Genomic DNA, 22,255 nt, shown 5'->3' on the forward strand with positions numbered 1-22,255 from the left:
CAAAATCTTTTTTTGATAAAGTTGACTCAAAAATTTCTTCATTTATTTGGCAAAATAAAAACCCGAGACTGGGTAAAATACATTTACAGAAAGCTAAGAGAGTTTTATTTATTGAATTGTTGTTTCATGCAGTGCCCTGTGACACATTTTGTAAGAGAATAATCAAGCCCTGCCAGCAAAATTACATTGCAGCTTTCAGTTCATTAACATGTTGCAACACACAACTTCAGAAGCTACTATGACTTAACAGTACTGAAGTATATCAAATTTCCACTCACTGAAGAAGTTTAGAAAGAACTTTTCATCCATTCGTCCTCCAAAGAGCCCAACCTTTTCTACAACTGGACACATTCAAACAGCTCCTTCCCCCCCGCATTTATTACAATACATTACTATTCCATAAATCAGTTTTATTTTCTCTCAGCTCATTGATAATTTTGGTAAGACTGTCTATTTTCTGCTCCTTTCTCTTCAATTTTTGTTGAAGAACTCTAAACCTTTTCCGATGTTCTTCATTCTTCTTCCTTTCCCAGGCAAGTTTCTTTTCTAAAGTTCTCCTGATGGTATCTGGACAAGGACTCATAAAGTAACTGTGATCCTGAGGAAATGTCATTCCTGAAAAATCTTGGTCACCCTGAGAAGAAAGCACATTTTCAGCAGAACACTGCAATTCTTCTGAAGGCTGGACTGCGGGGGTTAGATGATGAGTCTGTGTTTCTGGGATAAGTACTTCTGTAGATATCCAAGTTGTTTCTTCTGGTATTATTACTCTGTCAGATGCTGGATCAGCAGATGATGTGAATAAACATGGCAACACATCAGTAGATACATCCACTGAATCTACAAGTCTGGTACATGTATCCGATTGTACTTCAGGTCTTGATAATACATTAGCTGTCCAATGGAGGGCGTCTGAGCATAGAACTGTAGCTGAATCTTGAGGTGCTTCCTCTGAATGACCTGCAATTAATCCACCTGAAACTGATTCCATCTTTTCCTCTGTTGCAGATGTTTCAGTTTGTGCACTGCAGTTAAAGACAGCAAGAACCTGTGATGATTCTCCTTCAGACTTCAAAGGCATTTCCAATACTTGAGAAAATTCGGCTAAATTTAAGACAGCTGCTGCGGCTAGTTGGGCTAGTCGCCCTGAGTTGAGTGTTCCTGGTGTTAATGGAGACTGTTCATCTGTTACCTTAGTTGAGCTGATTGTTTTACTTAATGTTTCATCAATTAAAGGAGGTTGTGAACTCAAAAGTGACATCTCCACATCTGAAGATTCCTTACTTATGGTGGACACCGTCTTTACTTTATTTGACTTTCTGGAGCCTGCCGCCTGAAAAATAAAATCGGTGAAAATATTTAAATTAAAAATAATAGATTTTACATTGTTATGGTCCATCTTTGAAATAGTGTAAACTCTCCAAATATTCCTCAAATGCAAATTTGAAGAAATCAATATGCAAACACGAGGAAATCTGCAGATGCTGGAAATTCAAGCAACACACATCAAAGTTGCTGGTGAACGCAGCAGGCCAGGCAGCATCTCTAGGAAGAGGTACAGTCGACGTTTCAGGCCGAGACCCTTCGTCAGGACTAACTGAAGGAAAAGCTAGTAAGAGATTTGAAAGTGGGAGGGGGAGGGGGAAATCCAAAATCAAGATGATCACTTTTCAAAGAACGCAAACAAGAATCAACAACCCTGCCCTTCCCTTCAGTCTTAAACTATGTGCAAATGTGCACCTTTCTGCATTTCTGTATCATTTTAAGAAACCTCTCTCCTTTACATTCTTTGCTTCTATAGCCAATTAGAATATAGCAATTCAGCATTCCCATAAAAGATATTGTCTGAATTTCTTTTTGGGACAGCAGTAGTTAATGAAAATGGACCAGTATCTGGTACACCATAGGAATCTGGCTTTTGAGAGCAACTTATAGAACATAGAATAGTACAGCACAGTACAGGCCCTTCGGCCCACATTGTTGAGCCGATCCTTAAACCCTGTCTCCCATTTAACCCCCCACCTTAAATTCCTCCATATACCTGTCTAGTAGTCTCTTAAATTTCACTAGTGTATCTGCCTCCACCACTGACTCAGGCAGTGCATTCCACACACCAACCACTCTCTGAGTAAAAAACCTTCCTCTAATATCCCCTTGAACTTCCCACCCCTTACCTTAAAGCCATATCCTCTTGTATTGAGCAGTGGTGCCCTGGGGAAGAGGCGCTGGCTATCCACTCTATCTATCCCTCTTAATATCTTGTATACCTCTCTATCATGTCTCCTCTCATCCTCCTTCTCTCCAAACAGTAAAGCCCTAGCTCCCTTAATCTCTGATCATAATCCACACTCTCTAAACCAGGCAGCATCCTGGTAAATCTCCTCTGTAACCTTTCTAACACTTCCACATCCTTCCTAGTGAGGCGACCAGAAATGGACACCAAGTGTGGCCTAACCAGAGTTTTATAGAGCTGCATCATTACCTCACGACTCTTAAACTCTATCCCTCGGCTAATGAAAGCTAACACCCCATAAGCTTTCTTAACTACCCTATCTACCTGTGAGGCAGCTTTCAGGGATCTGTGGACATGTACCCCCAGATCCCTCAGCTCCTCCACACTACCAAGTATCCTGCCATTTACTTTGTACTTCTTAGCTGTTTTACCAGTAACACGCGTTTGTTACTCAACTACTTAATTCTCATAGAATTGATAGAAAATTAATCAAAATTTGATTTTAATATATGGAAGCCTGAAAAATTAAGTATATGATTATTACCAGCCAATAAAAGACATTATTGTAGCCACTTGGAAATACAGTACTTAAGAGTATATTGAAAATTTATATTATATACTTGATGAACATTACTAAAAATGATATACCAATATAAATACTAGACACTATACCTTATTTTTAGGAGGTGGAAATATAGTTGGTACAGAGGAAAATTTTAAATGCCTTCTATCATTCCGCTCTTCAAAACACTCTTTTATGAAGTGATCACTGCAGAGAGTTGCCCTTGGTGATGGTGCCCAGTTTTCCCGTGCCACTGCTTTTAACCATTTTGCCATGAGGTCAGGTCTTGAAATGGGAAACCTACAACACAACCCAAAATAAAGCATATCAATATGATATATCAAAAGTGGAATTTCAGATTCATATTGTTTTCAGTTGCCATATCTATCAAAACAAACCCCTGCATTTGTCTGTATAGCTGCCTATCAGGAATGACCTAATTCTGTTGAGGTGCCTTAAACTCATAATTAAATGAGTTCGGTCAGTTCAAGGATTTCAACAGAACAAATTCAAGACCAAAACACAAAATTACCAATCATTACATCAGCAGTACTTTAGATATGAAAATAAACGCATTGCTCAGTCAGAAAACTGATCAAATGGGGTGAAGAAAACTAAGGCAGAACTTGCATAGTGAATGGCAGAACTCTGGGGAGTGTTGTTGAACAGAAACAACTTGCAGTATAAAAGCATCATTCCCTGAATGTGATTACACAGGGAGACAGGTTGGTGAATTGCCTTAATTGAATGAAGCATTGAGTACAATAACTAGGACATTATGTAACAGTTCCACAAAACATTAGTTAGGCTGCACTTAGAACATAGAATAGTACAGCACAGTACAGGCCCTTCGGCCCACAATGTTGTGCCAACCCTCAAACTCTGCCTCCCATATAACCCCACACCTTAAATTCCTCCATATACCTTTCCAGTAGTCTCTTAAACTTCACTAGTGTATCTGCCTTCACCACTGACTCAGGCAGTGCATTCCACATACCAACCACTCTGAGTAAAAAACCTTCCCCTAATATCCCCCTTGAACTTCCCACCCCTTATCTTAAAGCCATGTCCTCTTGTATTGAGCAGTAATGCCCTGGGGAAGAGGCGCTGGCTAACCACTCTATCTATTCCTCTTAATATCTTGTAAACCTCTATCATGTCTCCTCTCATCCTCCTTCTCTCCAAGGAGTAAAGCCCTAGCTCCCTTAATCTCTGATCATAATGCATACTTTCTAAACCAGGCAGCATCCTGGTAAATTTCCTCTGTACCCTTTCCAAATGCTTCCACATCCTTCCTGTAGTGAGGCGACCAGAACTGGACACAGTACTCCAAGTGTGGCCTAACCAGAGTTTTATAGAGCTGCATCATCACATCGCGACTCTTAAACTCTATCCTTCGACTTATGAAAGCTAACACCCCATAAGCTTCCTTAACTACCCTATCCACCTGTGAGGCAACTTTCAGGGATCTGTGGACATATAACCCCAGATCCCTCTGCTCCTCCACACTACCAAGTATCCTGCCATTTACTTTGTACTCTGCCTTGGAGTTTGTCCTTCCAAAGTGTACCACCTCACACTTCTCCGGGTTGAACTTAACAGTATTATGAGCATTTCTGATTGATATGATGTAGGAAGAATGAGATTAAGCCAGGGAGGGTGCAAAAAAATTCACAGGATGTTTCCTAGTTGTATAACTTGAGCCATGAGAAGATGGGGCCCGGTGACATATTAGAGGGATATAGTTTCAGAGGCATGGATAGGGTATAGCACCAGAATCTGTTTCCCATGATAGGCCATCTAAAACCAGAGGTGTAAGGTGAAAGGAAGGTTTAAAAGGGATCTGAGGACCAAGTTGTTCATACAAATTATTGCCGGTATCTGGAATGAACTGCCAGAGAAGATTGTGGAACAGTAAAAACATTTAAAAGGCATCTATACAAGTACTTGACTGAGGAAAGGCATATGGAAACAAGCAGGCACCTGCATTAATATTGACTGGCAACATGGTCGGCATAAACGTAGGGGTCAAAAGACCCATTTGTATGCTGCATAACTTGGTAAGATTCAAGATTCAAAAAACTTTATTGTCATTCTAACCGTACATCAGCTCTGCAGGGCAGAATGAGACAGCATTTCCCAGTAGCAGTGCAATCATAACATAACAAACGCAACACTAAATAATAAACATAACAATAAATAGTAAAACACAACAGCCACTTGTCAGTTAAAATCAAGTTATAAGTGCCAGTGCAAGTTAAAAGTGTCCAAAGCAGAGTCAGGTAGAGCAGCTATTTAGCAGTCTGACTGCCTGTGGGAGGAAGCTGTTTAGTAGCCTTCTGGTTTTAGTTTTGATGCTCCTGTAATGTTTGCCTGATGGCAGAAGAACAAACAGTTCATGGAGAGGGTGAACTGCATAAACATTAACTTTAATAAAAAGCAGATCACCATATCAGATATAGAAATACCATGGTTGATCTTCCCCATATTCCCATTACCCTCCCCCACCCCCAGGTTCAACCACTCACCTGCACAATGGGGAGAAGCTTTGGTTTGCTGCTGGGATGAGGAGCAAACCAGAGCAGCCACAGGGATGCCCCATGGGGCCATAGGAAGAATTCCACATAGACAGCACTGCAGCTCAGGATTAAACCAGTCTCTGGAGTTCTGAAGCAGCAGTTGTATCGCCAACACCACTGTGCAAGCATTAACACTGCCCATTTATCTTACATTTGTAACATTAATTTATTTTGCTTATTACAAATTTCACGTGCATTTAGACAAAGTTCTTTTAATTTTGACTTAACTGGAGATATAGCCATACACTCATACAATATGTTTTGTCCCTTTATGACAGACTCTGGGTTGCATTAGCACTATCATCTCATGAACACTCACCCCTCCACTCCACTTTATTTAAGCCTTATCAATATCTCCAGTTATTTCATTCATAAGGACACTAAGTCCCAGCCTACTCAGATGGAAGCTCATCCCAAAAGAACAAATCCCTCTTCCCTCAAAGCTGAGGTTCCCAACCTGCGTCTACTGACTCCTTCTTTAATTGTATTGATCCACAACAAAAAAAGGTTAGGAACCCCTGCCTTAGAGCAACAATAATTGAAACTGATTTCTCCCACAATAGCTGAACTACATATATATTTATGTGGTCTTATATGGCCCTTTCTCAATTAGTGGGGGGGTATTTTTTTTTCTTTTTTTGTATCTTATCTATCTTTTTTTTCTTTTTGCCTGGATGATTGGGAGGGAAACACATAGCAACATGGTGAAGTTCAAAGAGATTCCCCAGGAAACTGAGAGTTGAGAAGCTAAGTAATGTTTTAGATTTTAAGAGATAAATATGTAACATTTTTGAATACTTGGAGCCCTTATTTATAGCTCCGATGATGAAGATCTTGGTTCCTTGGGGGAAAGTAACAAATATATATTAAATTTATTTTTATCCCATGGAGCATGTGCAAACCTTCCAATATTCAGGCGGTTCCTTTTTTTTCTCTTTTTTTCCTTTTAGGTAGGAGTATATTTGGGGGGGGGGAGGAGAGGGTTAAGGGGAGGGGGAGGGTAGATTTTTTTTCTCATGTATTACTTTGAAAACTCAATAAAAATTATATTTAAAACAAATTATACAACTTTTCTTTCAAACCAATGAATAGAAAAGTTTTCCACTGCAAGAACACGTTTTGCTGGGAAGAGGTTGAGACGAATGGAACCTGTTCTGTGTCCCTTCAGCAGTGATTCCTCAAGTCAACCAGCTGGAGCCTGGAGGTGCAGAATGACTGGATGCAGAATCATATTTTTATTCAAGTAGTCAGTCAGATCCATAAGGCCGTGTTGAATTAGATTCACTGCCGTAATGGATAAATCATTCTGCAATCCACAACTTTTTAAAAAGTGATAACATAAAGATATTAATTTAAATCTTGAAATCCAGTGACAGAACTTTTACAAGGGGAGTTACTCTAACTCTGTATCTTCCCACCTTCCCTAATAAAAGGATACCGTATCTGGCAAAATCAAAATTGGATGGAACTGTACTTGTGTATGAAAAGGTTATGTATCGATGTCAGAATATTACGTTTTTAAAACACCGACTACATACAATCCCAATTAAAATTAAAATTAATTTAACAAAGAACACATAATATCCAACGCAATGTGCAAAACTAGACAGTAACAGCATTGCAGAGATCACTGGTCAGAGGTCCTGTTTTCCAGAGCTGAAAAAAATTGCTTTTCTCGGATAAGTACGATTAAAATCACCACCCAACTTCCCAAACCACACAAAAGAACAGTATGCCTTGCAGACAGGGAAATAAAGCCAGGATTTATCAAGGCAGCTTTAATGAGGCCTAGAGGAGGATCAACCCCCCGAAAACAGCGTTCTAGCAGCCTCACTGCATACCTGTGAAAAGTTATGCCGCTTCCTTTCTTGAAGCGGTTTTTACAATCCAGCGCACTACACGAGACTGGCATCTTCTCGGGAAGCCGAATGCAAGCCCGGATAGTCAGCGCCCCGCTGCCTGCAAGAAAGATGGCGGACCGGGAGGCGGTGACGTCACTGGGAACGCAGACCGCGATTGGATCGCGGAGAAATAACACAAAATACAGTCTTCCCAATTTCCCGTCAGTGCTTGAAAGTTCAGTGGTAGATCGTATTGCATTAAGGCGAGAATGATCCTTTCGGCAGGAATTAAACACCGCCGTTTGTTTAACCAACCTAAGAATTTTTTTCGCATGCACTAGGACTAAAGTGTGTAATCTTCAATTACGCAGCTCCCAAATAGCATAAATAAAAACCAAATTTGAATGCGTTGTCATTGACTGGATATTGTTTTTGTATTTTGTATTACATACTTGCGTAACTATTCCTTCCGGTAGCAGCTACGGCTGTTGATACGATAAACCCTGTTTCCACCCTCTTCGTCTGATAGGTCAACTAACAAACCCAGATCGATCTAATTGGTGACTGTCCTACCGGTGTCAATAATAGGAACGGAAGAAATGAGTGACTGTCTTTCTCAAAGTATTTACCCTTCTCTCCGGATTCTGCAACAATGCGAGCAACACTTGGAGTGATCTTAATTGTTGCTTCTTTGACAGCTTACTATGTCTACATTCCAATTCCGAAGACGCTGTCCGAACCCTGGAAATTGATGCTGCTGGATGCAACGTTCAGAGGAGTGCAGGATATGGTATATTTTCTCTTTCTGTTCATACTACTTTCCCCACAGGTCGCTGAGAAATCAAAGATTAGAATGACTATTTTAAACATTAAAGGAATTTGTTCATTATTTCGAAAGTATCTCAGTTTAATAGACTATAATTGGGTTATTCATTTGTGTTTCCTGTTTTGTTTGTAGAACCCTATGTACACGCGCCCTTCCCTTTAACTCACTTAAATTACTGTGCATTGTATCATTTTTCTCGAAAGTAAATCCGCGTAGGGCCCGGTGATGACGATCAAGCTAGGAGTGGCAGGCGGTGGACCCCGAATAACTGGTATATGCCAGTGCACGTCTCTTAGTATCGTTCTTTTTCTTTTAAAAGGGTCCAGTTATACTTCTCACCTGCTCAGGATCTTTGGTTTTCCTTGCCTTCACAATTTTTGTAAGATATATAAGAATTTCGCCTGTAAGATGGCCCGTATCACCTATTTTGTGGGGTTGCTTCCCAGGCAAATTGGGTTGTTCAACACAAATCAGAATTACATAAAGGCCAGTGAAATGAATGACCCAGTTAATCTGCTTCCTGTTAATGTTGAATGAGCGAGAAGGTTTCAACAGTGTGATAATTTTTGAATTGGTCCAGGCATCTTTAAAAAGATGAATTTGATTTGGTGATTAATGTAGTACACTTATACATGGAATCTTTGGGTATGACAGAGAAATGCAAAACTTCTGTCAACTTGCACGAAATTCTTTCGTGCATTTGAGGATCAAAACAGATTTTGACTGAAGCATTTAGGGCTGCTTTGAAATTAATTAATGTGGGGTGGGGGGACCCTATCTGAAGAATCTGAGGCGTCTTCTAAATAAATGTTTTCTTTAACTTTTCATTGCTGATGTTCACCCTCAATTGAACTTCATCCCACTCATTGTCACTGATCTGGCCAGTCTTCATCCTTGAAAATCACTTGGTGACTCCTTACCATTATTCAGCAACTCCTCTTCCAAGCAGTTCTCAGCCCACTTGCCTTCCATTCCATCTCTGCAGTAGTGTTTTCCACTGCTTGCAATAATTTCATAAAACATCCAACCCTCACCTGCAGGAGTGCTGCTCTGCAGTGGGGAGGTCTAATGTTGACATGATGCTAATTTAGATGCCCCTAGTTTATCTTGATCAATTTAGCAGAGCAACAAGAGGTGTATATATTATATATATATATATAAAATATCTGAAGGAGGTCATGGTGGAGCTCTATACAACACTATATGGGCCATAATTAGAGCACAGGATGCAGTAATATATTGTGTTAGCATTAGCGAGGACATGGAAAAGATCTAAAAGAATGTGGCTAGTATTTTCATTATGAGGAAGGATTATCTTCAGGCCTTTTATATGGAACGTCGTCGTTGTCTGAACCCTTAGTGCCTAGGTGGCACATGAGGCCTCTTTATATGGAACAGAGAACCAAAAAAGATTTATTTCCTTTTAGCAGAAGCACCAATAACCAGGGAAAGCTTTATGCTATTTTTCTAGAAGAATTAGAGAGGAGTTGAGAAAAATAGAGGTCAAGAATTCACCTTGACTAAAGGACAGTATAACTGAAAGCTCATCACCATTGAAAAAGAGCAATTGATATGCATAAAACTGCAAAGCTAAGAAGCAAGGGTTCATAAGTGGGTTTAAGCTGCATTATCACATTTTTGGCAGAAACAGACTCAGTAGTTTTATTGCTTGTTTTACATTTCTGCAATGCAACTGCAAAAAAAATATAAATCGATGACAGAAATTTAATGAGGAGCATGATCTGTTGGGCTGAAGATGATTACAAATACAGGATAGGCACTTACAATATTCAACCAAAATATTAAATAAAACTAAAAAATTATACTAGAAATAGGACATGGAGAGAGAACAGAGGTGCCATTTTTTCAAAACTGCAACTTGTACGCAAAACATTTGATTTGTTTCCTTGAAACTTTCTGACTTTTTAATATTTCCAGTATTTTCTAATTTTGCTTCACAGACCTTACGGTTTTGAACAATTTTGTCAACAATTCTAACCCTTCATTTCCTTTCCTATTCTCTTGGATTTTGAGAGCTACAGTATGAACACCAATTCCATGGTAGAATATTTTTGCCTGGACAATTCATTAACTTTAATAGAGTTTATTGCCTTTTGTTCTTTAGATTTATTCTCAGTTTTATCCTCAGAAACATAACATCAGTGACAGTTCCTTCTTAATGTCATTCCTGGTAATTCATGCACCCAATGCCTGAATATTGTTGTTATATTTGGAACAACCCAACTGAAATTAATATTTAAAAATTTTGTATTCAATTGGCCAGAAATAAGTTACAATAATTTTATTTTAGCCTAAAGTGCCAGTAATCTAAAAACTAACAAAATATTTCTTGTATGGTATGATCAATTTTTACAGAAAGTGCAAGGATTCATTAATGGTGGCACAGCAGGTGGTGGCACCTTGTCTCCAAAACTAGAGGTGTCACCTTGCATAAACAAAATTGTTAGTTTGTGACAGATCCACAATTTGTTGGAAACAGAATGTTTTCAGATCTGCTTGCCCTATGCTGACTTGACAACATTCAGCATGGTCACCAAGCATTTTCCTCATACAAGGAGAAGAAAGTGTGGAGACCATCCAATGAACTGTACCTTTAAACCTGTTACTGACATGTTAAAGAGCCGAAGTAAAGAGTAGGAGGTAAACAAGATAAACAGTAATGTAGAGTTTCAAAAAGACTTTTCTAGAATACATCCCTTCCTAAAATGAACTATTATAAACTTTGAAGTGTGTATAAGTCACAGGAGATCAAAACCAACAGCTTATGTTTTATGCACAACTTAAGACCGGTTGTGGAGTAGTGTGGACCAAAAAAAGTTCTTTAAATATTCTAAATTTAAAAATTACATTAGTAGCTCCTTGCTCAATGGAGAAACCTGGCATACACACTTACGTTTAAATATTGTTTCATGAATCTACATGATATTTTTTATCATGGTTGTTGATGTTGATGTGGGTGTAATTAAGCCAAGTGCAAAGTCTGAGGCATGAATATTCTGTATCACTACATTGTTACCTTAAAATATATTTGGTTGTTAACTTTTTTTGTAATATACAAATATGATTATGGTCATTTATATTGTCGTCATATTGTTCTGCCCATAATTGAGTTATATCTTGATAAAGGGCATAGATTTATTTATTTGAATGCAGCATACTAATTTAGAAAAGACATCCAAAACTTTCTCAGCATGTGAAAATTCACCAATAGATAAGGATGTCGTTTATGTTAATATTAAATATTATATTTTAAATTAATGATAATTAGATTTGGCTTTTGCCACAAGATTTTGCAAAACTCAAAATTGGCCTTGAAGAGGAAACCTCAAATATTTGCAATTTATCTAGTAACCTTGGTCTTGGTATTTGAACCAGTTATTAACACAGGTAACATTGTTATTTAGAAAGCTGCAGTAATTTTACTGATTTTGGAGCCTTTCACTTTGCAATATTGAAAGAAAACTTTGTGACTTATTAAATACATGCATCACTGTTCTGTCTTGGCAGTGATGGCTGACAGCAACTGCTTTCAGATAAAAGGGATGGCGGCTCCACAGAGAACATCCAAGTCAAAAACGTATTTCATCATCCAAATCCAAATGTATATTAGTCATAAATTAGAAGGAGTTTGGTCAGGGTGGGGCGGCATCCTTACTATACTATTATCCATTTTCATTCCAATCTATTGCACCATCTGCAGAAGAACTAGTGACAATAGTCCATAAGTGAAATTCCTCTAAGATTTCTTTGAACTGAATGTAATGCACTCACATGCAATAAATATTATTTTAAACTTCATAAACATTGAACTGGATTACCAAGATAGGTGTTTGAATAATAAGTACAGTATATAAAAGTAAAGTATATAATATGTTAATTTAGAACTGTTCTATAGTCTATTTAAACCAATAAAGCAATGGATTTAATGAAACATTTTATCTTCAGTCCAAATATAATTGGAATTGAAAAGACATTTGTTTTTGAATGAGATTTGGTAAATCATTAAGCATTAAGCACAAACAATTGGAGAAAATCAATTTTTACTAGAATTATCACCAAGAAATATTAGAATCATAAAATGCTAAAATCATTCAACCCTTCGAGATCATGCTAGTTTTCTGTTCCAATGCCCATTCCTGATAGCACAGCAATTCTTTTCTTTCAAGTACTGATCCTATTTTCTTTTGGAATCACCCTGCTAAGTTATGCATTCCAGTTATTAAACACTTAGTTTTTAAAAATAATTTTCTCCTCAAGTCACTTTTTTTCTTGATCATCTGGACTCTAGTTCCTCTGGTTCTTACTCTTTCCACCTTCCTATCTGCTCTGTCTAGATCCCACTTTATATTAAACAGTTCTGTCAGTCTTCTCTTGACCTCCCACATCCTGCAGAGAATAACCACAGCTTCTACAACCTTTCCCCATAATTTTGTCATCCTTGTGAATGTTTTGGTGAATCTTTTATGCATCCTCTCTAAGCTTCATTTTTGCTTCGGCACTTCAAGAACAATTCATTTAAATTAAGACTTTTGTACTTTTCTAACTTGTATTTTTTTTTATCTTTGTAATTTATAAAGGCCAATTCACTGACCTTTTGCCCATATCCTTGTGTAATCTTGTGGCTTTAATTTTTCACATGTCAGTGAATTTCTCCAGTTTCCACAGTGGTCAGATGACCTTGTGGCAACTGAACAACTGCCCTGCTTCGATAGGTCTCACTTCGAAATATTTGTTCACTTGCCAAGGAAAGGGGCTTTAAAAAGTGATTACAAATTTCATTTCTAGCAATCTAGTATAACGGTATTTATGGATAACGCAGCATGAACTGTTGGGTATAAATATTGTTCCAGGTAATTTGAGCAATATTACTGTCTATTCAAATATATTTTTGTGTTATAACCATATAAACTTGGACAGTGCAAAGGACCCAACTTGACTTTGCCTAACAAGTATGTCTCAAACAATAACATTAATGTTTACTAATAGGAACAAAATTCATTTCACAAACAAGAGAAAATCTGCAGGTGCTGGAAATATACAAAATGCTGGAGGAACTCAGCAGGCCGGGTAGCATCTCTGGAAAGAGTATGGTTGAACGTTTCAGGCCAAGTCCCACATAACTGAACTAAAGTTGTTGGGTTTTGAAAAACATTTTTTACATTTTCCATAAGCTACTACTAGGTAGAATGCTGTAAAAGTTGCCCAAGTAGATATCCGGGGGGAGGGAGGGGAGAAAGGGCACTTACTGCCCATCCCAAATCATTTGAAATATGCTTAGCTATAATTTTATAGTTAGTAACAAAGCAATGTATACCTTTATGTAATGCTATTTTCTAGTGAGTGTCAGCCAGCTGTGGTTTACAGAAACAATGATGTCATTATACTTCCTAAGTAGTCACTTTTATGGCACACTGGGAAGTAATAGCTACAACAGCTTTGACGTTTTACAAGAGCCAGTTAAAGATTGAGAATGAGCTCCTAGATCTAACTTTATATATGGGTATATACTGTATTTGTGAGAGTTTTCACTTTACAGTTATTCAGTTAGAGTTTAATACTGCAAGATAAAAGGATATGACAGATCTAAGGGTGAATAGAAAAGCATCATTGTTTTTTTTGTGTGTGCTGAAAGTTCACGGTTGCCATTTATAGCTTGTAAATTGTAGCTTTCCTCTTCTTAGAACGTGATGCACTATGGAGTAACGAGTATTCAAGCCTCCTAATCAGGGCACGCCACTCTCAGTTATAAAGGGTGTCAAAATGATCATGGACTAGGATATCAAACACTAAATAACTGAGATCACTCACCAAAATCTGGGCTTAGAAATTAGGTGAAAATAATGTATGCAGTAGGAATCCTGTAGTAATTGGCTAATTATGAAATTAAGTATATCTGCAAATAAAGAACACATAATTCAAGGTCTCACAGTGTTGAATATTACTATTCTTAATTGTACATTCCTGTGCATTACAGCAATTTAGATAATGAAACTTCAACTGAACAGATATTACAAATTGCAACCAAAAATATAGATTACAGATCAAAAATTTATTCTTACAGAATTTATGTTGGAAACAATAACCAAACAAGCACAACATATGATACAAACAGCAAATTCGATCATTTTTTGTCAAGGTTCAATTTGTGTAAAATAATGACATGGACAGATTTCTATGAACACAACTCCTCCATTACAGGGAGTATATGGTATTATTTCATACAAGCTACTGTAAGATTGGTATTTGTTCCATTAAGGCAATTAATAGTTTATAACAACTAACATCTGTGTTGACACTTCTTGAACCACTTGCAAAACCATAATCATTATGGTTTAGCAACACTGACCAACTTTAACCACTTTGTACTAAAATGGACTTTCTTTTTGTTCTAATTGTGCTCTTGTAAAAATTGTGTATAATTTACCTTTAATTTATGTTTCTCTTGTGATGCTGCTGCAAGTAAGGTCTTCATTGAACCTGTGCATATGACAGAAATCTCGACCTTGACTTTGAGTTAACCATTGAGTTACGAATAGCTCAATTTAAACTCAGTAGTGTCTAAATATCTACATTCTATGTTGTGAAGAAATAAATAAGGTAATTTCGAGCCTTTATTTATACACATAATACTTCCTGTCATTAGCAGAAACTTCTGTAATTCATTCTGAAGAGAAATTTGTTTGATCAAATATGACTGCTGAAACAGAATCAGCAGATTTAACAAATTATTACAAAATATACATGTAGCAAATTTCCATTCAACCTTACTTTTATAATAATTAATAAAATAAGTATGTTGTTTTGTGAAGTTTGGCTTCAAAAGTATGGGTACATGTACAATTAATAACGCTTTTGTTTCGTAGTGTCATTTAGTGCAGCAGCTGGGACTTGGCCATCACCTGAGAGCACTGAATTCTGTCATTAATGCATTTGAAATGCTTGCCCCACAATCAAATGAACTGGTTGAAGTGACAGACACAATATTTGATGGAGTACAAGTCAGAGTATTTGAACCCACGGCAAAGCCGAATGGTGAACTAAGACGAAGCATTATTTACATACATGGTGGAGGCTGGGCTTTGGGAAGTGCAAGTAAGTGAACTAGAACAAGAAGAAATAAGTTATTTCACCTTCCTTGAAATGTCCATATCACATGTCTTCATTTATAGAGACACTTTGAAAGGAGTACACTATTTAGACCTTGAACTTCTTCACTTGTACTGTCATTCAGGGACGTATCTCTGTCCTAGCAAAGAAACTGTGCAAGAAGTGGAAATTCAGGGCCACAATGGCTTGCTTCATTCACTGATAAGCATTAATCTTAAAATTTGTCATCAGCATGAAAAAGGTAACTTCTAAGTATGGTCCTCCCCTTTTATTTTGTGTTACTGTAGGAATGCGATCATATGTCCACCTTTGTCAGAAGATGGCCAATGTCATGAATGCTGTTCTTGTCTCTATTGAGTAAGTATTCGCAAAATAACAGGATAATTTTCCTGTCAATGTACTTTTAGGATTATGTTTTGTTTTGGTCAGAAACATGGTCAGATATGTTGAAAATTGTTATGCAAAATTTCATTTCAAAATATATATTTAAATTTAGATTCTTTCTCATTTTTATTTCAGTATTTGTATCTTTAAGGAAGGGAATCTGCTGACTGTGACAAAAATACATGATAATAGCATGACTTCATGAAGGGGGGGAAGGAGAAATCTGACAAAAGAATTTTTTGAGGAACTCTCAACCTAAGTGGAGTAAAAGGGAAGCAATAAATGTATCTGTTTATCTAGAAGGAACTTGATTAGGATTTCTCACAAAAGTTTCATTTTTAACACTTAAAAAGTACTTGGGCAAGTAATTTGAATCTTTTAAAAACTTCTTGTCATCAGTAAGAATAGAAAATCTTGAGGGAAATTGGCTATTAGTGATCAAATACTAACTAGATTTGAGCAGACATGAAGCATTTGTACCTAGAAGGAATAGCACTACTGTAGTTCCAAGCTCATTAATTTGGTCTTTTAAATCCCTATCCTTCAAATAAGAACATCAATAAGAATACAAAATATTTATATTGTCCTCAAGTAACAAGTAGAAAGTAAATATTGTTACTTGTTCTTTTGAATCATACTATTGGTAAAACCTCACAAGTCGAAGCTAACTAAAACTGCATTGTACATTCTTAAATGTAGATACCGTCTTGTTCCAGAGGCTCATTTTCCTGAGCAGATAAATGATGTTTACAATGCTACCAGATATTTTCTACAGCCTGAGGTCTTGTCACAGTATTCAGTGGATCCAAATCGAATTGCACTTTCTGGAGACAGTGCTGGAGGAAACTTGGCTGCTGCTGTGAGCCAGCAGGTAAATTGTGCATTGCACAAACAGCAGTTATTTGATACAAGTATCAGTTGACCTGCTACAGTTAATAAGCATGACACCTCTCACTGTAATGTTTTAAATTTTTGAAAATTTTAAATATATCATATATTTGTGGAATTTGCCCCGGCACTTGCTACTGTTGAGCTCAATTTGACTAAGCTAACAAACCTTGTGGTGGATTGGCCAGATTTATCAGATGGATGGTGCCTGTATCCCCAAGGGCATTGTTTGCAATATGCTGGCTGCTGGATCCATCTTTCCTCTACAAGGACAACTGTAAACTGCTTAGAATAGTGGGCATCAGAAAGGCAACGAGAAGATTGCTACATAAAAACAAGAGATTCTGCAGATGCTGGAAATACAGAGCAACACATCCAAAATGCTGGAGGAACTCAGTACGTCAGGCAGCATCTGTGGAGGGAAATAAACAGACAACATTTTAGGCAAGACTGGAAAGCCAGGAGGTGTTCTCTTCAGTAAAGGGCTGAAGAGAAAGGAATCTGATGGGAGAGGAGAGAGGACAGTGGGAGAAAGGGGAAGAGGGGCACCAGAGAGAGGTGATGAGGTGATGGGCATGTGAGAAGAAGAGAAGGTATAATGGGGAATTAAAAAGGGAGAAGGAGGGAAGGAATTACCAGAAGTTAGAGAAATTGATGTTCATGCTATTAGGTTGGAGGCTACCCAGAGGGAAGAAGAAGTGCTGCTCCTCCAGCCTGAGAGTGGCCTCATTGTGGCAGTGCAGGAGGCCATGGATCATAATATATATATATAAGGCATCTGTTAGTCTTGTGAGACCACAGACCTTCACTCTCCAGGGCGCAGGCCTGGGCAAGGTTGTATGGAAGACCAGCAGTTGCCCATGCTGCAAGTCCCCTCTCCATGACACTGATGTTGTCCAACGGAAGGGCAAGGGCCAATACAGCTTGGTACCAGTGTCGTCACAGAGCAATGTGTGGTTGCGCGCCTTGCTCAAGGACACAACATGCTGCCTTGGCTGGGGCTCAAACTTGTGACCTTCAGATCACTGGTCGAATGCCTTAACCACTTGGCCACTTGCCCACTTAGATAATTTTTTTAAATGCTTTTGAAAATAAGTTTGGTGGCCATCCATATGCAAGAGTGATGGGTTGTGTCCTGCTAATCAACTGTGTTGAACAACATCTGGTATAGCTCTGGAGCCCCATATAGGCATAGCAGTCTCTAATTAAAAAACACTGAGTAAAGGCACCACATCATGATATGGGAATGGAAATAGAATTAAAATGGGTAGCCACCAGGATATCCCACCTTTTGTGGCAGACGGAGTGAAGGTGTTCGACGTGGGAAGGTGGGAGATAGCTGCCGATGGCTGAAATTTCTTTTAAGCTAACTGCTCATGAAGGTAATGGAGAAGACAAGGAGATATGCTAAGCTAAATTGGGTGAGAAGGCTCAGAAAAATTCGAAGCTGGCAAAATATACACTTCCTTTAGTCAGTGTTTTTTAATTAGAGACTGCTATGCCTATATGGGGCTCCAGAGCTATACCAGATGTTGTTCAACACAGTTGATTAGCAGGACACAACCCATCACTCTTGCATATGGATGACCACCAAACTTATTTTCCAAAGCATTTAAGAAAAGTAATTATCTAAGTTGTAAAAGTAAATTATTGAAAGTTTCTAAAAGTCTATACATTTAGTATGTTTAATATTATCAGAAATTTGAGAACATTTTCGTCAAATTTTCTTAGCATTTCCCTTAAATGTATTTTCAATGTGTCAAATAAAATTCTTAATACAGAAGTATTGGGGCTTTCTGAACTAATATCATGAACATGAAATATGTTGTGTATTTAATATTTCAGTAATATTTGAGTAATATTGTAAATATATTGTTTGATTTAGCATTCTTGTCAATTTAAATAATTCACTACAGATTATATGTGAAAATACATGAATTGCATTCATCCTGACACTGCCTGTGGTACATGTGAGCCTCACTTAAAGTAAACACAAAGTTAGACTCGCATTTCAAAAACTCCTGTTTTCCTTTCAATTAGTTTAATGTTTTGGAGTTACAAACCATAACAAAATGTTATCCTGCTTCACAACCCTTGCCTGCTTGGTCTGCTGTGTATTTTAAGCATTTCTCTTTCAATTTATGGAGTTCCACAGCAAGGAAGAAGCAAGCCCTATAGCCCAACTCATTCATATTGTCCAAAGTGTCTGCCTGAGCTTGTCGGATTTAGCTGTATTTGGTCCATATACCTTTCCTATCCATGTACGTGTCCATAATTTTATCACCTACCCCTCCCACCACTTCCTGTGGCAGCTCATTCCATAAGCCTGTATGGAAAAACTTGCCATTTGTGTACCCTTTAAATCTTTTCCCTCATCTCAAATCAATAGTGTTGGACTACTCTATCGTGGGGTTAAAAGCCTGTAGCAATCCATCTTTTCCGTGCCCCCTTTTTGCTTTATATAGTTCTAGAAATAATCCCACTGTCTTCCATCACTCCACAGAAAATAGTCCCTTCCTATCCATTCAATACTGATAACTCGTCTCAATCCCAATTTCATTACTTATATATACATTTTTTTCTAATATATATGTATTTTTTTCTGTGCTTGTAGCTTGTTCTGGACAGAACCATCACCATCCAACTCAAGCTTCAAGCTCTTATTTATCCAGTGCTTCAAGCTTTTGACTTCAATACTCCTTCTTATCAACAAAATATGGCTGCACCCATCTTGAACAAGCATGTCATGGCCCGTTTTTGGTTGGAGTATCTAAATGGTGATCCAAGATTTGTCCAGGCAATGTTGGTCAACAATCATACAGCTTCAGACCAAAGTCAGCTGACTTCGATTCGAGCTCGCTTAAATTGGACAACACTATTACCACAGTCATTTAAAAAGAACTTCAAACCTGTTGTCCAGGTAATGGGAAATCCACAGGTTATCAAGGAGTTGCCAACACTGATAGACCCAAGAGCGGTTCCACTAATTGCAGATAAAGAAATTCTGCAGTTGTTACCAAAAGCTTACATTCTGACATGTGAGCATGATATTCTGAGAGATGATGGAATAATGTATGCAAAGCGATTAGAAGATGCTGGAATAGAAGTGACTTTAGATCACTATGACGATGGATTTCATGGTGCAATGATATTTGCACTGCCCCCTACCAGCTTTGATGTGGGAAACAAGATTATGAACAACTATATAAACTGGCTCGATAAAAATTTGTGAACATTTAATCAGAGTAGGAAGTTACAATAGATAATATCACAGCAGGTTCTTTAGAAAAAGACCTTCAAGTTTGTGCAATGCAACAATCCAATGCAAAGTTTTGTTAGCGAGAATTGAATTTGCCTTGTTAGGCTTGATCTGGTTGTAATGTGTATTTTTTTTATACTGCAGCAAATCTGTATCAGAACAAAGCATAATATGGAAAGAAATAGCTGTGATAACCTTTCGCAATGTAATGATTAGGGCTGGAAAAAGTGATCATTTTTGGCATCTCCGTAATTATAAACATATTTGTGAAGCAATTATTATTAGTTCAAAAAAGGTGTGTGATGACTATGTCACTGGTAAACTTAATTACGGTAATTTTAAATGCATAATTGTCAGTGATATTGTGCTATTTTACCTTTGTGTTGATTGAATATAAAACAAAACTACATGCAGTTATGCACAGTGCCTGAGACAGCAGTACAACTCCACAGGAACAGTTTTGATGGAATTTTAAGTACTAAGTTTGAAATTGATTCCATTGACTAGATACCTAAAGGAATAACATTTTCTCCTTAAGTGCACTGGCAATAGGTACGAAAGTTGTCAATTGAATAATATCGCAATGATTTTCTGCCTATTATTCCATTTCCTTTATTTTTTTCGCATTCCTAAACCCATCCCTGCCTGGAATATTTACATAATTTTTTAAATCATCATCCTAAATGGCCAGACTGACTTGTAGCAAAGGCAAATATCTTTTAGTCCCGTGCAGAAATCTGAATATTTAAGTGACATTACACTCATTCCTTTGCACATAGGGAACATAGGCCTAGTTCCCTCAACCGAGAAATCAAACTGGAGAATCTCAAGTGCACATCCGCTAGGACACTGTATCTTCCTTAGAAACTAAAATAACATTCTATAACTGTTCTTCACCCAAATCCAACAGTATTGCATCAAATACCAGAGGCACTCAGCTGGTCAACAGCACCTGTGGAAAGATAAACATTATGTAACTGCACAATCTGACAATCCCCATTTTGTTGGGAAGTCTGAAATTGTAATGGAGTTTAGTCTGATCAGAGTATTATTCAGAACTATATCACTATTCAAATCGATTTCACATTGTAGATAACATACTTAAGAAACTTTGCATTTCTTCTGTTTTTAGTTTCAATTGATTTGGATTTTCTGAAATGCTGGACTATATAATTAAATCAACTAATTTGCTGCTTTGGAACATTAATCTGTGTTTGACTACTTGCTCTACATAATTAACCTTTGTTATGATGCATGCCAATATTATGTTGATGTAAAATGTAAAATCAGGCTTTAGGCAAAACTGAGATATTCCTCGAGAAATGTACAAACTGGACTGTAGGGCATACTACATAGGTATGTCTTCGTATGTCTTCAGTTTCTCAAGTTCATAGGGAGTGCGCATGATCATAATGAAGAGGAGGAGAAGAATGCAAAGAGATACAACCTATTTTTAAAAACTTCCAAGACTAATCTCATAATCGAGATTCATTTGTTATTTTGTAAATTTAAAGGACAAGGCACCCATTTGATTATGAAAAAAATATACATAGAAACAGAAATTCAGTTTTAATCGAGATTCATTTGTTATATTGTAAATTTAAAGGACAAGTCAGCAATTGAATTTTTAAGTTAAGTGTAGTTACGCAAACAGTAACATGGATCATATATAATTTAACTAGAAAGCTAATTGATGATTCCTTCACATCATGCAGCAGCTTGCAATTCACATCTTAGAGCTAATTTGAGGCAATCGATTTGCAAATGAGACAATAGAATAATCAGTATCAATGTTGCAATTATTTTTACTAAAGAGACTTGACGAAAAATTGTCACTTTAATATAACAAAAAAATGCCCATGATTAACTTGTTTTAACATTGGGCGTGATATATTTTCAAACAATACCAAACCAATTCCTTCTCATCTCCCAGAGTGGTGACTAATTATATAGGGTGTGGTTTCAAAAGCTACCTGGTTAACTTAAAAGTTGTTTTACCACATGAACTCAGATTCTAACTATTCTGGTGTTGTCAATCTTGATTTCTTCTCAGCAGTAGTTTGTTTGTATTTAGGAATTACTTGACTTGATTAAGAGTTTTTTGATAGAGGCTGTGATATACCTTTCTCAAACAAAATTGTAAATACAAATCCATATATGGAAACAAATTGATGTTATTTCCTTAGTATTTAGGATTCTACTAAAATAGTTATACTGCACTGAAATCAGCTGCCATTTTGTTCAGAATTCCTTTAAGGATTACATTTGTTTGTCACATGAATGCCAAAACATACAGTGAAATGTGTCATTTTTATCAGTGACCAACAAAATACGAGGATGTGCTGGATGCAACCCACAAATGTCGGCATGCTTACAGCGCGAACGTAGCATGCCCACAATGTCTTTGGAATGCGGGAGGTGGAATCTGGAGAACCCGGAGGAAACCCATGCAGCAATTAAGAGAATATACAAACTCAGTGGTGCTGTAAAGCACTGCACTACTGTGCCACTCTTACTTCTTCTTTAAGGTTGGCTTAGATTTTGGGAACATTGCA

At 37.4% G+C, this 22,255-nt stretch overlaps 2 protein-coding genes across 2 annotated transcripts; one reads left to right on the forward strand and one right to left on the reverse strand.

Moving 5' to 3' along the window:
* On the reverse strand, window positions 1–7,368 carry LOC140195908 (uncharacterized). Its single transcript, XM_072254574.1, has 3 exons — window positions 7,216–7,368; window positions 2,906–3,095; window positions 1–1,333 (listed from the first exon to the last, which is right to left on the reverse strand). Exons 1-3 carry the CDS (start codon window positions 7,284–7,286, stop codon window positions 380–382), a joined length of 1,215 nt encoding a protein of 404 aa, XP_072110675.1. The 5' UTR covers window positions 7,287–7,368; the 3' UTR covers window positions 1–379.
* A 400-nt stretch (window positions 7,369–7,768) lies between these two features.
* On the forward strand, window positions 7,769–21,830 carry LOC140196333 (neutral cholesterol ester hydrolase 1-like). The gene is made up of 5 exons (XM_072255348.1): window positions 7,769–8,005; window positions 14,926–15,154; window positions 15,457–15,526; window positions 16,253–16,424; window positions 19,056–21,830. Exons 1-5 carry the CDS (start codon window positions 7,868–7,870, stop codon window positions 19,671–19,673), a joined length of 1,227 nt encoding a protein of 408 aa, XP_072111449.1. The 5' UTR covers window positions 7,769–7,867; the 3' UTR covers window positions 19,674–21,830.
* The last annotated feature ends 425 nt before the right edge of the window (window positions 21,831–22,255 follow it).

The sequence above is a fragment of the Mobula birostris genome, chromosome 4 (genome assembly GCF_030028105.1).
Source record: "Mobula birostris isolate sMobBir1 chromosome 4, sMobBir1.hap1, whole genome shotgun sequence".
Taxonomy (NCBI): domain Eukaryota; kingdom Metazoa; phylum Chordata; class Chondrichthyes; order Myliobatiformes; family Myliobatidae; genus Mobula; species Mobula birostris.

Bases quoted from the DNA above. Each gene is read 5' to 3' on its own strand.
- LOC140195908 (XM_072254574.1), bottom strand. From the start codon at position 7,286: ATGCCAGTCTCGTGTAGTGCGCTGGATTGTAAAAACCGCTTCAAGAAA. The intron at 3,096-7,215 runs GTATGCAGTGAG...GTTGTGTTGTAG, and splicing joins AGCGGCATAACTTTTCACAG to GTTTCCCATTTCAAGACCTG. The intron at 1,334-2,905 runs GTATAGTGTCTA...TTTATTTTTCAG, and splicing joins TTCCACCTCCTAAAAATAAG to GCGGCAGGCTCCAGAAAGTC.
- LOC140196333 (XM_072255348.1), top strand. From the start codon at position 7,868: ATGCGAGCAACACTTGGAGTGATCTTAATTGTTGCTTCTTTGACAGCT. The intron at 8,006-14,925 runs GTATATTTTCTC...TTTGTTTCGTAG, and splicing joins TCAGAGGAGTGCAGGATATG to TGTCATTTAGTGCAGCAGCT. The intron at 15,527-16,252 runs GTAAGTATTCGC...TCTTAAATGTAG, and splicing joins GCTGTTCTTGTCTCTATTGA to ATACCGTCTTGTTCCAGAGG.